Source organism: Echiichthys vipera (genome assembly GCF_963691815.1).
Source record: "Echiichthys vipera genome assembly, chromosome: 17".
In the NCBI taxonomy this organism is placed as follows: domain Eukaryota; kingdom Metazoa; phylum Chordata; class Actinopteri; order Perciformes; family Trachinidae; genus Echiichthys; species Echiichthys vipera.
Genome location: NC_139842.1, coordinates 27586363 through 27604042, shown reverse-complemented (window position 1 = coordinate 27604042; position 17680 = coordinate 27586363). Strand labels below are relative to the sequence as shown.

The window sequence follows — 17680 nt, the reverse complement described above, 5'->3', positions numbered from 1 at the left end:
AATATTCCTGTTTCGGAGGCCTCGCCCACTAAAGTCAAACATGTAGAGGAGAAACGCTGGGAAGAAAAGAAACTTTTCCGACACAGGGATTGGATCATCCTGACATCCGAGATGGAGCAAAATAAAGACGTGCTTTTTGGCAGTCTTAAGAGTGGGATAAAAGGGGCCCATAAAAACGCTGTATGGAATAGAATAACGGAGGCAGTCAACCCGAAGCAGCGCTCCACTTTGACCCGTGTGCGCGTGTGCGCAATGCTAAACCTGCGCTCCTGCTCTGTAGCGGGGTTTGCCAGCGGGGTTATTAGGTATTCTGTTAGAGGATAACCTTTGTCACCTAGAAGAACCATACCAAAATGTTAATCATCTGATACCTTGTTTGATTTAATGCAATTTATCGAGGGTAGCCACTTACCTAGGAGATGACTTTGGCTCTGCAGTGCGCATTCCTGCAGCCGCGCGCCAACACATTTATTCATTCACTTATTTATCTTTAACCGCTTGTCCCTGTCGGGGTCGCGGGGGGCTGGAGCCGAGCTGTTTTGAAATATAAAAGAATTGTGTGTTCACAAATCACCTGTACATTTATCGAGTGGTAGTTTTTGCGATTGATGAATGCGTAATCATTCATGGATGGTTGCCTTCAGACGCACATGAGTACAATCAATTGCTCCAACCACAATTTTTTTTTTTTTTATTCGTTTTAAGAATCCGTCTTGATCTGTTCTTAATATGTGACTGCTAATGCTTAATGACAGCTGAGGTTTGTTAATTATTTTCAGTCAAATTTTGCTGTGCTGCACCGCAAATACACAGGCTCAAATTTGCGTACACGATCTCAGACCTGACGTGAGATTTGATCGTAGCTCCCGCTCATGTCCAAATTGATAAATGCCGAAGTTTGCCAGGAAATAGTCGTACGCACGTTTTTCTGCCGTACATTTGTTTGATAAATGAGGGCCACTGAGTTTGTGTGGAAATCGTTCTGCGTGGTTTTGGCAAGATTATAACTGATGAAGGCTTTTCAAATGTTTTACTTTTTTATTTCAGGGAAATGTTGTATTGCGACATTGGTCCTAGTTGAGAGCAGAATGTCTGTATTGTCTGAACAAATATACAGAGAAACTTAGGGCTATTTTGCAGGGTTGATTGCTTATTTGGCCCCATAACAAAATATATAATGAATTAAAATCACAAAACTGTCCTATTTTTTATGAATAGTAATTCATAATTTAAAAAAACAGGATACAATTGTATTTAAGAAATTTAATTTCATCTTAGTCTCAGTGTTCAGCCGTGTTCATTTGCAATGATGCATGACCCACAAAATTTCTCGCCCGGCAGAGGAAAAGATATACACATCAAACTCAAGGTCTTGTTAAAATCCACAAATCATACAAACATTTATTTCTGTCTGTCCGTGCAGGTAGTCTCATATCATTTCTGTCAAGCTGATAACTGTCAAACCTGTCTGGTTCCGGAGTTTGTCCACAACATGGCGGCGATGCTAAGCGACGCCCCTAAGATATCGGCCTATAGGGAGCTGCTGCACCGGTCGCCATACCTACAGAGCACACTGAGTTTGCGCTCCTGCATCCAGGATCCAAGCTCTGCCCTCCAGAGAGGAATACTTGAACCACTGGACGCTCTCTACAGAGGTACACCCAGGTTGTCCTGTTTTTTCCTAACTTCAATACATACTACTGATATTCTGATGTATTGATGTTTATGTTCTTTCCAGAGAGGAAGTTGCATGTGGAGGGGGCGGCGCTTATTATACTGATTGATGGGCTGAATGAGGCAGAGTTCCACCGGCCGGACTACGGCGACACACTTACTTCCTTCCTGTCCCGAAATGTCCTGAAATTTCCTTCCTGGTTGAAGGTCATTACCACTGTCAGGACCGGTCCGCAGGTATTCACACTCCACACACACATACAGACTGCAGAAAACAACTGTTGGATGTTCTGATACATTTTCTGAGAAATGTATTAAAGCTGCATATAAGTTCCATCTATGATCACTAGGTTCCCTTCAAAACTGTAACAATGTGGGGTGACCACTAGCTTACCTGGTAGAGCAGGCATCCCATATACAGATTCAACATTTTAAGATTCCAGACTTTATTACCATTACAACTTTGTTGTTAGGGATTTGTCTTTGTGTGCTCTTATAAAACAGACAACATTTTTACAGCCTTATATGCACAGAAAACACATCCCCAAACATTTTATATAAAAACCGAATACTTTTAATATTAAGATTAAGAGATTAATAAAACAAAATATAAAAAAAAAATTAATTATGATGTATTAGTATAGACTAAACTACGCTGCACCATTAAATGAACACATGAATGCATCAATAATGATAACATAATATAATTATAAATGATTCTGCATAATGAGTATTTTGACTTTTGGCACTTCAGAGATAGATAGTGACAGATAAGGGTAAAGCTGCTAAAATCCTGAAGAAAGTGCCAAAGTGCTGTTTCATCTCAGTCCAGTCCATGTTAGAAACACAGTGGTGGTAGTAGCAGTAGTCTTGTATTGCTAGACCATACTCTAGCGCTGAAGTATGAGTCCGCAGAGCCCTGTAGCCCTGTCCCCTCTACTGCTCATTGAATCAAAGAAAGTATGTACCGACCAGCTTACAGGTGTGATAACCAACATATTCAAACTGTCACTAGAAAAAGCTGCTGTCCTAACATGCCTCAAAACCTCTTTGATCGTCCCGGTGTCTAAAAAATCCTCTGCAAAGTGTCTAAATGTTACGACCCGGCTCATGGGGAAAAGATAAGCAACATAAACCAGAATGTTTTTGGTAAAATGGCAAGTTATTTATTTGCAGAATTAAATAAAGAACAGGGAAAAGGGCATGTTGGATGCTGCTAAACTCAAAGAAATAAATATGACTTAAAGAGGTCTCTCTAAACTGAGAGATAACTATTAGCCACTTCCAATGTCAACAATAATCAGAAAATACAAAATAAGTAGCACCCTCTCAAACCTAGGGTCTCTAACATCAAAATACTACAGGTGTCAGGTTGGTATCTGTAAACCCCACTAAAACCTTGCCCAATTTCCTTACCGCAATTTTAGAGATAACACAAAGAAACTCAAAGAGCACTACACACACACAAACACACACCAGGCCAGTTGGTCAAAGACATAAAAAGGCCAAAATCACAGTGAGGGCAACTATTTAAGCAGAGGGACGGTCTGGAAGGTGGTAGGTGGTTGGAGGAGATTGCCAGACGCCGCACCAATCAAATCACCGGCAGAACCAGGAAGTAGGCAGGAAGGTGGTTTGAGGAGATTGCCAGATGCCACATCAATCAAATCACCAGCAAGGAATCCCACATCCTGCTTAGCATAGATGCACAACACAGATACACAGATACTGGAGGAGGCTGTAACAAGTGGGTAAAAATATCTCCTCCACCCTCACACTCAGGACTGGAACCTCTCAGGGCTTCACACATGACTGCACCCCATCTACCCCTCAAACACCGTCACTAAATTTGCCGATGATATGACTGTAGTGGGCTTTATCTCAGAGAGGATGAAACAGCTTACAGGTGTAAGATGGATCATCTCTAACAGTTGTACGGAGCAAACGACCAGGGGTCCGTTTCACAAAGCAGGTTTAGTGAAAACTCTGAGTCTGTTAACCCTGAAATGAGGGAAACTCTGAGTTTTCTGTTTCGCGAAGGGAGGTAACTCAAACCAGAGAAAGAGGGGTAACTCTAGCCTGTTTCACAAAGAGAGGTAACTTAAACTCTCGGTCAGTTACCATGGTAACATGCTCTCTGAACCTAACCTGGTCGGGACCAGGTTTTTCTCAACAAACCTCAAGTTTCTCTCTGTCTCCGCCCTCTTTCAGCCACACACGGTATTTGATTTCCTCATTCATTCAGTCAGCAGGCGAGTTTTGGCGTAGTATAGTTCTGTCGTCTGTTTTTTTGAAATTCATTGCAAAAATCAGTCATTATAAGTTATATTAGGTGGTGACTATTTCCACTACCATGGCATGTCCTTTTGATAATGATGATGGAGGTGCGGCATTACTGCGCAGAGAATTAAATATTCGTCTGGAGTTTTTATGTTTCATCTTAAGCTGCTGCCAAGTGCGCTTCTCCCCCGTGGGACTGCACCTAAATGAAATAAATTAATAGACTACCACTCAAGCAGTTCCGCCTGTGATATAACTGTGATTGCAACAGGACTTCATTTAAACTTACGCATTGACCCGAGTAGCAATGTTCTCCCACACCGCCCCCCTCTCTTTTGCTGCTGCAGCGGTGTTACACTTTCGGCGAAAAACCTGCTCAAACTCCCGTATGAGCGCATTAATATTTCCAATTCCAGTGGTAGCGTAGCCCTCCTTTTCCCTGTTGCCATGGTGACTCGTCGAATCAGGGCTCCATTGATGCTGTCTTTTTATACTTGTGGTGCACGCGCTTAACTCCAGGTCCAACTACTCCGAGTTGATCAAACTAACTCAAATCAGCTGTTCTGGAACAGAAAACTCAGAGTTTCCTATCTCAGAGTAGATCAACTCAGAGTTCAGGGTTAGACTCAGAGTTTGTTGAATCTGCTTTGTTAAACGGACCTCTGGTCCTCAACAACTCGAAAACCATGAGACGATCATTGACTTCCAGAACCGCACGCCCCCCTCAACATCCATGGGGAGACAGAGGAGGAGGTAGAAAAGCTGAAGTTTCCCAAGAGTCATACTGTCAAACCAGCTGGCATAGCCAAACAACACCACAGAGCTACAGCACAGCATCCTCAGAGACACCACACACCCCTTTCACTCCATGTTTGTACTGTTGCCATCTGGTAGAAGGTTCAGGAAGATCAGAACCAAAACAAACTTAGACTTAGAAACAGCATCTACCCCAGAGCTGTTGACTTCATCACCTCACCTCCATCATAACAGACACTGTTATATACATGCATGTTATCACTTATTACTATTATCATTATTTGAAGCTGCGCTGACACTTTTCTGTTGCACATACACTTTCTTTGTCTTAGGGCGCACTCACACTGTCCTTCCGCACCGCGACCAGGGCTTTAGGGTACTTGTCCCCCCTCCCTCTCCCGCCGCACCCCAGCCCCGTTTGTACTCACAACTGCCTGGGCCTCGGCCAATGCTTCTTGCTGTCCATACATCATCACGCCGTAACACGTCACACGCATTGATCGTGTGTGTGTGGCTTTGTTTACAAATCTTTCTGTAGACCTCAGAGTTTTTGTGCGTCTTGTCGACTGTTTTTGAATATTTTCATCCGACCAAATCTGCAGTAAACACTCCACCTCCGCATCACACCAACGTGAACCTTTCACCGCCATTGTTGTTGTTGTTAAATGTCCGCGCATGGTCTGTCCTTCTATTTTCTATGTCCGAACAGGCGCACATACTGCTACCGCCGTAGGGCTCGTGCTCATGCTCGTACACGTGCGCACGCTCGTGCTCGTACATGTGCAAACGGCTCTGCTAAAGCCCACCTCTTTCACTGCTGTCCGCAGTTATGCGCGGAACGGGTGCACTCACACTGCTTAAAGGTACTAGGCTTTAGCTGAAAAACCAGTTTTGGCCCGGGACAGAAGGACAGTGTGAGTGCAGGGCCTATAGAAAGCCAGCGTACCCTTTTGAAATAGTCACTTTTTTTGTTTTAGAGCCTGAAATGATAATACATAAAAAATATATTTTTCCAGCGTGATTTACACATTCCCCCGTTCTTCCTTGCAGAACTGTTCAAGTTCAGTCAAATTCTGTGGTGAGCGGTGATGGACTGCACTCTTCAAGTCCAACCACAGATTTTCTGTAGGATTCAGGTCATTCACCTTCCTGTCCTTTAGCTACTTTTATGGAGCCGTGTTTTGGGTCATTGTCCTGCTGGAAGGTGAAACACCGGCCCATTTTCAAGTGTCTAACAGAGGGATGCAGGTTTTCCTCAAGAATTTGGGTGGACTTGGCAGCATCCATTTTCCCTTCAGTCCTGACCGACCGCTCAGTCCCTGCTAAAGAGAAACAAGCCCACAACATAATGCTGCCACCACAGGCTTCACTTTAGGGATGATGTGTTGTGGGTGGTGTGTTGTGTTAGGCTTCTTTCTTGCCACCCTGCCATACATGTAGAACTTGTGAAATTGTCGTCACATGCACAGATTGACCAACCTCTGCCATTAAGACTAGTAACTCCTTCAAGGTCACCATGGGCCTCTTGGTAGCTTCTCTGATCAATCTTTTCCTGGCTCGGTCATCCAGTTTGGAGGGGCAGCCCGATCTAGGCCAGGTCTGGGTGGTGCCCATAGGCTGTATAAATGAATGGATGGAGTGACCGGGTCTGAAAAAGGAAACCAACGCGGAAGTGCCTTAAGCATGTATTCTAGGCAGTGGCCGGCAGGGGGCGATAAGTGGGTTGCAGAAGACATCCGGTTTCATTCAAGTCAACGGTGAAAATGATCAACTTCTAACTTGCTCGGTAGCAACAATAAGCCAGCTGTAGAGGTTTTTATTGTCTCTATCGTTAGTTTGATGCTTTTACAATACTCACTGTTCATTTTTTTCAAATCCCGTCCCAGTTTGAGTGAAATACACAATAAAGCAGGCGATGCATTGGGGGCATGGCTTACGTGTGATTGACAAGTCTAGGAGAACTCGACTCTCAAACCTAATGTTACATCAGCCATGGAAACCTACAGCCGCTCTTTGGTGTTCGCAGTTTGTTTTCAGTTTAACCTGTTGAACTAAAGACCCTCCAAGCAGTCGGCTGTTCAGTTTATCCGGTAAGTAGCATTACATATTATTTTAAGCCTTATCTCTCCCTAACCAAACTCAGCATGCCAGCTAATATCACAGTTAACATTGATGCGTATTCTTCACCAAGCTAGTGCTAATGTTAACCTGATATTAGAATGAGCCTGTATAGCTGTCACATCTATGTGATGTGTTCAAGTGCTTAAACAAATGTATATTAATTTTCACGTCTTAAATAAAAATAAACGACCAAAGTTTAAGTTCAATTTAAAAGCAGATGCATATTGCAGATGTAGTAAGTTGTTAGTTTATACAGTTTATTTGCACATAATTTTGTGATATGCAACTGTCAGAAACAATCCTCATATTCATTGCAGCTGCATATTGCAGATGTGGTCACATGTTAGTTGGAAAAACGTACTGTGAATATACACGTTATACTATAATGAAGAGTCTGAAAGCACAACAGTAAACACGTTTTTTCAAACAGATTTCCTTCAGGTGATGGTGGCAGGCTGATGCTGTGGTAGGTGAACATGAAGAGACAACTGGATCCATCAGACACGTCAGGTCTATGCAGTACATACTCTGAGGAGGATCAGTTCTTCTTAGACAAGAAGGTAGACAGATGCATTATGATGCACTGATCACACAGTAAATTTATCAATACTTAGTGGTGAATGTAAAACTAACATCTGGTAACGTTTGAGGTATCTCTTTATTATATATGGTATAATAATTTATTTATGTAATGTTGTTTACATCTGTAAAGGGTCTACACAGAGAAAAGTGAGTGACCGGTGCCAACAGAAGGAAGAGCTCATCTGTGGAGGGTCATGTTTGGTGTCATTCATCTGGTTGTAGAAAAGGGCGACTGCATGGACGCGATTTTTAGTCCTCAAATGTGTGGTGATGATGAATGGATGGAACTACAGAATACTCTTGCTTGGTTAATCACAAGACACATTTCTATAATATTGATAACAGCTAACATACTGTATAAAGAGTATTGTAACTAATTACAAGTTGTGGCAAAAACTATGTGTTCTTGTCTGATTACAATACTGTACATGTTGTCAATGTTAAAATTCATACCAGATCTGCACCATAAAAACATCAACAAACTTTTGGCAAGACCTTCATAAGAACTTTTATTGCACACAAATAGCAGTAGAAAAGTAATTTATTACTCACATAAAGCGGGTTTACATGCCCTGGTGACTGTCACACTGTTTTTATTCCTGAAACAGAAAATATTATTATCAATTGCTTCTTAGTTAAATATTTTTAATGTCATTAACAATATAAATAATGCAGTTGAAAGAATGTTAATTCTTAACACACTGACATAACGCTGAGCTGTACTCAGACAGTATTGTGTGGTGTAAACTAGTTTAATTAGCTAATTTCTATGTGCTGATATCCTGAGTCTTGAACAAACATCAAACCAAAGGTGATATAATAATGTAGTATAATGTCGTTATCTTCCATTATTCACGTTATCTTCCGTCAAGTAACGACAGCGACAGCTTACACAGTTTAACTTCAGCTACAATAACAATACAAGGTTAACGGTTATTTTTTCGTGATTACCACAGTAATGAAGGTTGAGTTAGCTGTACGGCTTTCCTCAGATTATTCAAGCTAATGTTGTTAGCAGCAGCAGGGGCTCAGAGACGTCAAGTTGCCGATAGAAGTGGGCAGGCACATGGACCCCTTGTGAGGTCCAACCCAGGATCCAATCGATGCACCCTTGCCCCCCCAAGCTCCTCCCTTTCCTGTCCAGGGTTGCAAAACTTAAAGATGGCAGAGCCCCGTGGACATAGAAAAAAGAAGATGGCAGCATCCGGTTCGGTTTCTTTTCGAAGGTTCTCAAATCTATGAGTGACGTCACCGTAGCTCCGTCCATTCATTAAACAGTCTATGGTGGATCCATATGCCTTCCACTTCGGGGGTCCGTTTCACAAAGCAGGTTCAAAAAACTCTGAGTCTAACCCTGCACTCTGAGTTGATCTACTCTGAGATAGGAAACTCTGAGTTTTCGGTTTCAGAACAGCAGATTTGCGTTAGGTTGATCAACTCAGAGTAATTTGACCTGGAGTTAAGCGCGTGCACCACAAGTAAAAAAAGACAGCATCAATGGAGCCCTGATTCGACGAGTGACCATGGCAACGGGGAAGCGGAGGGCTACGCTACAACTGCAACTGTAAATATTAATGCGCTCATACAGAGAGTTTGAGCAGGTTTACACCGCTGCAGCAGCAAAAGAGAGGGAGACGGTGCTGTAGAACATTGCGGCTCGGGTCAGTGCATAAGTTTAAATGTAGTCCTGTTGCAATCACAGTAATATCACAGGGGAAACTGCTTGAGTGGGAGCCTATTAGTTTATTTCATTTAAGTGCAACCCCGCGGGGGAGAAGCGCACTTGGCAGCAGCTTAAGATGAAACATAAAAACATACAGGTATTCAAACAGGTAAAATATCGGCAAAATCTCATGGTGACGCCTCATTTTGAGCATGTTTTACATGGAAAAAGAAAATATTACCGTAAGTGGCTGTTTTTTATACAACATATAAATGTTGTATAGAAAACTCCCATTTGCAAAAAACGCAGCGCAACACACAATATCTGCTGTGATATGAGAGCATGACTGGTTGTTAATGTTGGAAATGTAAGGAGGGGTGAGATGGACTGTGACATGAAACGGTGTTGTGCCATATTCAGAACCCCTGCCGTGAAATGCACCCCTCGCATTATAGGTGATATTCTGGATCAGAAGGCTATATAGGAGTAGTTTATATAGCGGTAACCCAACTAAAAGCACACACTTTTGAACCTATGAATTGCAAGAAAAGCTGGGATTATATTTAGGAAACGCCAAGTCAAATATATTCAACTTGCTCAAAAGATCCAATTCATTCATTTTGTAATTATGGCTGCGGTATATTAAGGACGTCTATGCGCGGTCTGATAATCATCTCCCGACGAATATTTAATTCTCTTTGCGGTAATGCGTCACCTTCATCCAAGGGATCGTTATCAAAAGCACATGCCATGGTAGTGAAAATAGTCACCACCTAATATAACTTCTATATAGGCCTACTGAATGATTTAACTCCCTTTTGCAAAAAAACGCAGCGCAACACACAATATCTGCTGGGATATGAAACGGTACCGCTCAAAAAGAGAATTGCCTGGAAATGCAAGCAAATCTATAATCAATAGTTTGATAATCATCTCCCGACGAATATTTAATTCTCTGTGCAGTAATTATGCACCTTCATCCACGGGATCGTTATCAAAAGGACATGCCATGGTAGTGAAATAGTCGCCACCTAATATAACTTCTAATGTCTGATTTTTGCAATGATTTTCTGAAAAAACAGACTGAACTATACTACGCCAAATCTCGCCCGCTGACTGAATGAATGAGGAAATCAAACACCGTGTGTGGCTGAAAGAGGGCGGAGACAGAGAGAAACTCAAGGTTTTCTGAAAAAAACCTGGTCCCGACCAGGTTAGTTTCAGAGTGCATGTTACCATGGTAACTGACCGAGAGGTTAAGTTACCTCTCTTCGTGAAACAGGCTAGAGTTACCCCTCTGTCTCTGGTTTGAGTTACCTCCCTTGGTGAAACGGAAAACTCAGGGTTTCCCTCATTTCAGGGTTAACAGACTCAGAGTTTTCACTAAACCTGCTTTGTGAAACAGGCCCCTGGACAATACTCTGAACAGCACTCAGAGGGAGAGTTAAAGCCTTTGAAATATTTATTTTTTTAGATCCTTCTCTTAACTTGTGCCCATTCACAACTTTATCCTGGAGCTCTTCTGAAAGCATCTTTCCAACCATGGGGAATCTTTGTGTTACCATGCACTACTAGGAGTGGAATCCTCACGGAACAGCTGATTTTATTCTGAAGTAAAATCAAAAACACCACAGTTGATGTCAGGTCAATTGACTTGGTGTGTAATCTGGAAGATGATTGGTTATACCTGAGAATGCTTATAATGGTTTTTCTAAGGGACTCATGACTTTTACAACACTGCTGTTCTATTTATTTTATTATTTTTTTTTTTTCAGAAATTTTGAGAGAAAAAAAATCACCTGAATGTTGTAAGGCAAAATGTGTAAATCACGCTGGAAAAATATATTTTTTATGTATCAACATTTTAGGCTCCAAAACAAAAAAATTACTATTTCAAAAGGGTATCATGACTTTCTATAGGCACTGTACTGCTGCTGTTGTCTTGTTTTGTTGAGCTCCATGTGTGCCTTTTATATATATTTTTTTTTTAATATATTTTAATTGTCAAACTTATTCGTCTTTCACAGAGAATAGTCGAGCAACGTTTCATTGTACATCCTGTATAATGACAATAAAGATAAAAGCAAGTGCCTCCACACTTCTTATTTATTTTTTAATCCTGTAGCCCTGAGAAAACATTGTTGAAATATTTTGCTCACTGTTTTTTTCACTAAATAAAGGTTTTTGTTGAAGTGCCTTGGTTGTTTAAAAAACATACTAGTACAGCAGTGGTATAGCCACAGCAGATATTTTCTTTCAAATAATAGACAATAAAAAATACCAATATTTCAGCATAAATCAAATATTTATTATGTGTTCTCTAATTGTGATCTCCAGTGTATATGTCCGTCTTAATAACATTAAAAATGCTAAATCAGTTATTAAACAATTCCTTTGGAAATATAAAGCTCTATTCTATTTAAAATCTAATTCTTTAAATTCTATTATGTATTCAAATCATTGTGTTCTGTGTTTAGAGCATCCTAATTTTTCAAGATATGTGAATAACACACACACTGACAAAAGTCCTTGCTTTATAGTTAGATTGTGAGGTGAGTGCCCAGGGGCATTAATCTAAAGTTTTTATTCAGTTTTTACTCATTTTATTTAGCTTCTTGTCATGGATATCAGAATCAGAATCAGAAAACCTTTAATGTCCCGCAGACGGGGAAATTCTTTTGTCATGGCAGCAACAGAATATTACAGGCAGGAACATATTACAAAATAAGATAAATTAAGATCAAAAGATAAAAAATAGCAAAAATAAGCAATAAAGTTAAATTTAAAAAGGGAAGAAATAGAAATAGACATATGTACATATTCACATGATATAGTGCACTTGTTCTTTTTTTGTTTGTTTTGTAATAATATAGTAGTGAGTAAATAAAATATGAGTAAATATGTCCAAATAGTGCAAAAAAAAGAAGTGACCTCAGTACAGGCATATTGCACAGATGGACAGGAAGTTATTTCAGAAGAAAGGTAGCTCACTCAGCCAATAGATAACCCTAACCCTAAAATAAGGCCTTATATGGATGTAAGACTGTGTGTGTGTGCGTGTGCGTGTGCGTGTATGCGTACATATAGCATAATGACTACTTTTACTTTTTGTACTTTAAGTACATTTGCTAATACTTTTGTACTTTTACTAAGTTACATTTTGAAAGTAGGAATTTTACTTAAAACAGATTATTTCTACTACTCAAGTAAAAGCTCTGAGTACTTCTTCCACCACCACATATATGAGAGAAAGAGAGAGAGAGAGATTGTGGATAGTGTTTGCAGTTAGCCCCCCTAGTAAGTAACTTTAAATCCCACTGCTCTTTTAAGGGTAACCTGTACACCTGACATGACACAAATGAAAGGTGTATATTTTTAAACACTTGTGCGTTCAATCGGTCTGATATTGCATGTCACCCCTTTTCTCCTTGTTCAATAATAGCAGCCGAATTTTCTTTTTACTAATGACATGACATCCTCATAAGTTTCCATTAGTTCTTGCGGTTCTGAGGCAGAAAGACCGCCGCATTACTTCTGTGTCAGCTAGGCTGCCCTGAACATTCCCTGGAGCCCGCTAAGGCCACGATTCCCTTGGCGCCTTCAATCTGACTCTGCAGGCTGCAAGATGCAGACTTAAATGATAACACTCACCGTCACTTCCTTAATGTCATGTTTATACATTATAGCCAATGAGATGATGGTACATCTACTCTTGCTATAAGAATCTGATCTTTGTTGGTTGAGTTTAGAATTGAGGTGGCTTCGCATAAGACAAACGGGACTCATTTTGACAAACGGGGGCATTTTGTCTTCTTTTCTGGCATCACAATAAATTCTTCCCTAACAGCCATATCCACCCCTTCTCATCCTGGCTTGGTGTATGTGCAACTAATTAATCCAGGATGATGAGACCAGGTTAATTCAAGGCTGTCTTTTTTTTATTCATCCCAGATGTCTTAATTCTGCCTTTGTGCAACAGCCCCCTTTTCTTTTATTTTTTGTCGCAATCTGTTTGTTTATCCTGGGAAGTGACCCAGTTATACAGTTTAATGATGTGATGGTTCAGCGAGTGACAGGGAGAGTGGTGGGTTGTATGGTTCTGATTTAAGTAGTGGCTCTGTCTTGCTCTTTATTGGATTTTGGTAAGTTTACACACAAGCAACCCCGACTTACGTTACCCGAGACAGTATTGCATCACCACACACATCAGTTAATCCCCTTTAAGCCAACATTTAAAGTCAAAGCCTATTGTTTGGAGGATGTAAGCTTAACACCCAGTAGGGTTATGTAAGAACGAAATAAAGGTCTGATCTACTTTTCCTTACCATACTTAGAATACCAACACTCTCCATCGAGGGGATATTTAAGACCACTATTGCGGGGTTCTTGTTAGTCAGCTGGAAAAACGAAAAAGTTAGCAAGAAATTACAGTTTCAAGAAGCTAAACAAAATCTGTTTCCATGTTTTTGTCCATCAGGACATCACTCGTTCTCTACCTTTTCACTGCATCTCTCTAGACAGGATGGAAGAGAACAACATCATCGACCAGGACTTGCAGGTAACATGCACAGTCTGCCTGTCTGTCTATCTCTGTATCTATCAATGCATTTATGTCTGCCTTTTTTTCTTCAGGGTTACTTGATGCAGCGTATCCAGAGCAGTACAAAAATCCAGAGGAACGTGTCACTGAGCAATGGACGCCTTGACAACATGGCACTGGTTAAGCTGATCAGCCACCTGAAGAGCCTGAGCAGGGGCTCCTACCTCTACCTGAAACTGACCCTGGACCTGATAGAGGGAGGATACCTTGTCCTAAAGAGCTCCAGCTTCAAGGTGAGCAAAAGCTGGGGAATAAAGAACAGGTGGAGGTAAAGGATTTGAGGACAACGAAGTTAGATAATGACCTACTTTTGAATTGTTTTTGCTTATGTTAGTTACTTTGTTTTTCATTTCATTATTAATAAACTAGTTTTATAGTTTTAATAGTTAAGTCATCTGAAAAAGCTTACTCAATGTATATGGGTAATTGTTTTAAAATTCTTTAAACTTTTTTTGCATGTGTCTAGGAGTCACATTTTAAACATTTACAGCAGTTTAAGCGGCGATTGAAGGGTCTAAGGTGTCAGTTGAAGTGTAGGTATTAAAGGAGTTAATGTCATTTGAATTCTAAGAGCTAAAATCAGTAGAAATACTGTACATTGAAATGTTTGTTTGAAGATTAAACCCTGTTGGCAGTTAATTTGTCAGCTTGTATTGAAAACATTGAAAGTAGATTTTGCACGGATTTATCAGCCATTATTAGTATCGGCAGATATTTGCCTTGTTGATCCCAATTGGCCAATGAAAATAACAGGCAAATACGATGATATTCACTGATTGCAGTGGCTGATGTTTATCTGTGTTGTTGATGTGTTTCATCAATTTTGAGCCGGCTAAATGTTGTGTTAAAGGTTAAAAAGGTTATATTTAGGGCCCGAGCATGACAAGATGTGTCATGGACCACCTGGCCGCGGAATGGTGTGCAGACCAGCCAGTTGTCCAGGTATGGCAGGGTCTTCATGTCCTGAGACTGCAGAGGTGCAAGGGCTGCTACCTTTGAGGGAGCGCCCAAGTGGGAGCACCCTGAACTGCCAGTGGCTGTATCGATAGGCAAAATGCAGAAACAGCCTGTGCTGTGTGAAAGTACGCGTCCTTCAAGTCTATGGACACCAACCATTTTCCCTGAGTGACAGTTCGCAGAACGTCTGCTGTAGTGAGTATGTGGAAAGTATGTGGTGACACTTTCAGGTACCTGTTGAGTCCCCTCAGATCCGAAATAGAAAAGTAACCCTAACCTGGCCAATGTATCTAGCTGGTAGGTCAGATATGGCATCCCAATCCTCAGCACCTCCAACTTTTGTTTTGGTTGCTGGAGGGTTCGAGCTGCTACTGAACAGCTGCATGGACCCTGTCCAGTAGACCAATATGAACTTCCAGAGCACCTGCCTGTAGTAAGACAACAGGTGGAAACAATTTTGCCATTGGAGTACAGGGGGCCCATTACATTGCTCTGTGGCTACCATCCTGGAGGTGTATGTGACAGCAATATCAATGGCACTGTAGGGATTCACACTCTGGTGTCCCTCTTCCTGAGGGGGGCTCAGATGTTTTATCCCCCAAGAAGCCCAAGGTCTTGGGACCTGCCCCGGTGCCAGCCTCCCTTTGAGCCTTTGGCACTGGCAGAGGTGAAGTGGGTAAGGTAAGGCTGCCTTCCTACTGGCCACTACCTCAGCAAAGCGTGTCAGTGCCTCATGTCAGAATCAGAATCAGAATCAGAAATACCTTAATGATCCCATGGGGAAATTATTTATTTTCTATGAAACTCCAGATATACACACAACAAATTATACAGCCTAAAACATATGTTATAAAAAACCTTTTTAAGAAATATATACAAGATCAAAAATACCAGACTAATGTGCAATAGAAAAGATTGTCTATAGTTGAGTTTATGTCACAGAGAGGAGGTGACAGACTCTTCAAGGGATGCATTGTATAATTCAATGACCACAGGCAGGAATGATTTCCTTTGGCGCACTGTGGTGCACCTGGGTGCGAGGAGTCTACTGCTGAAAGTGCTCCTCTGCTGGGCCAGTGTGTCATAGAGAGGGTGGGAGACATTGTCCAAGATAGACCGGAGCCTGGACAGCATCCTCCTCTCTGCCACGGTTGTCAGGGTGTCCAGCTCCTCCCCCACGACATCACCGACCCGCCTTTTCAGTTTGTTCAGTCTGTTGGTGTCTGCGACCTTCAGCCCACTGCCCCAGCATGTGACAGTGAAGACGATCGCACTGGCCACAACAGACTCATAAAACATCCTCAGCATCATCTGGCAGATGTTAAAGAACCTCAGCCTTCTCAGGAAGAAGAGTTGACTTTGGCCCTTTTTTGTAGACAGCCTCAGCATTTCTAGTCCAGTTCAACTTATTATTGAAGTACATCCCCAGGTACTTATACTCCTCTACAGTGTCCACAGGGACCCCTGGATGTAGACATGGGGTCACAGGTGTTGTCACCATCCTTAGATCCACTACGAGGCCCTTTGTTTTAGTCATGTTGAGCTGCAGATGATTCAGCTCACTCTAAATGACAAAGTTGCCCACAACAGTCCTGTATTAACTTTAATCCCCCTTTCCTATGCAGCCAACTATTGCTGAGTCATCAGAAAACTTCTAAAGGTGGCAGGACTAGGACTAGTGCAGTAGTTGAAGTCTAAGGTGAAGATTTTGAAGAGAAAGGGAGAGAGGACAGTCCCCTGTGGGGCCCCAGTGTTGCTGACCACCCTGTCAGACACACAGTTCTGTAGGCGTACATACTGTGGTCTGCCCATTAGGTAATCCACAATCCAGGACACGATTGGGGCCTCCACCTGAATCGCAACCATTTTCTCACACAGTAGAGCCGGACAGATGGTGTTGAATGCACTGGAGAAGTCAAAGAACATGACTCTCACAGTGCTTGCAGGCTTGTCCAGATGACTGTAGACTCTGTTCAGCAGGTAAATGATGAAGTCCTCAACTCCCATGCAGAGTAGGCGAACTGTAGTGGATGAGTGAAGGGCCTGAACGTAGGCCTTAGCTGCTCCAGGACGAGTCTCTCCATGGTCTTCATGATTCAGGACGTCAGGGCTGTGTGCGGCTCACAAAGTGCAGGTCAGTCAGTCACTTCAAAGCAGCCCTGCAGTGTCTCATAAGCCTCCTCAGACCTTCTTCTCACAGTCCTTTTTGTTGTAGGCTTCCTCTTCACCAGAGGAACATAGCAGGGTTTGAGGTGCCCGGTTATGATCTGACCTGCCCAGAGAGGGGAGAGAAGAGATTTAATGTTAGCATACATCAGGTCCAGAGTCCTCTCCTCACTGGTAGGACAGCTCACGTACTGTTGGAAGGTCGGCAGAACTTTATCCAAGGTGACGTGGTTAAAGTCTCCCGACATGATGATGAGGGCACTGGAGTGTTGAGTCTGGAGTCTGGGGATGGTGGTGTGTATCATGCTGCAGGCATGTCAGGATTGCAGAGGGAGGTAAGTACAGAACAACGGAGATGACATGTGGTATCTCTCTAGGCAGATGGTATGGAGTCCAATGGCCAGCAGTTCAACATCCGGGCTACAGAGCTGTTCTTTAGAAGTGTTTACTAGAATAGAAAGCCCCCCTCCTTTCGGCTTACCCCTCTCGGTGCAGTCCAGATCAGCCTGAGTGGTGTGGAAGCCATTCAAGGAGACGTCCTGGTCCGTAATATCCCCCTGCAGCCATGTCTCATCAGACTGCACTCACGGTACTCCGGGGGGCTCAGTGTTAGCGCCGTCAGTTCATCCATTTTGTTGTAGAGAGACCATACATTTCCCATAAAAACAGAGGGGAGACACGGCTTAAATCTTCTCCTCTCCATAAGCCCGTCCCGTCTCAACCCTCCTCTAAAGCCCCTTCTCATGCTTCCCACCTCTGCGTACCCGGTGTGTTTTTCTCCAGAGTTTCGGGTGGAACCTGTTTTCCGGAGTAAACAAAGACAGTGTGTCCCGGCGGAAGTGGTATTGATAAAAAACAGCACGAAAACTAGCAAGTAAACC

The 17680-nt window shown here is 42.2% G+C and overlaps 1 protein-coding gene across 1 annotated transcript in view; it reads left to right on the top strand.

Annotated features, from left to right (window-relative positions):
- The window catches only part of tanc2a (tetratricopeptide repeat, ankyrin repeat and coiled-coil containing 2a), a 102533-nt gene that overhangs the window by 50412 nt on the left and 34441 nt on the right, over nucleotides 1-17680 (top strand). Inside the window, exons 8-11 of the mRNA XM_083931424.1 lie at nucleotides 1424-1655; nucleotides 1739-1911; nucleotides 13554-13634; nucleotides 13709-13909. Coding sequence (XP_083787550.1) covers nucleotides 1424-1655; nucleotides 1739-1911; nucleotides 13554-13634; nucleotides 13709-13909 — 687 coding nt within the window. The remainder of the gene's footprint in view (nucleotides 1-1423; nucleotides 1656-1738; nucleotides 1912-13553; nucleotides 13635-13708; nucleotides 13910-17680) is intronic.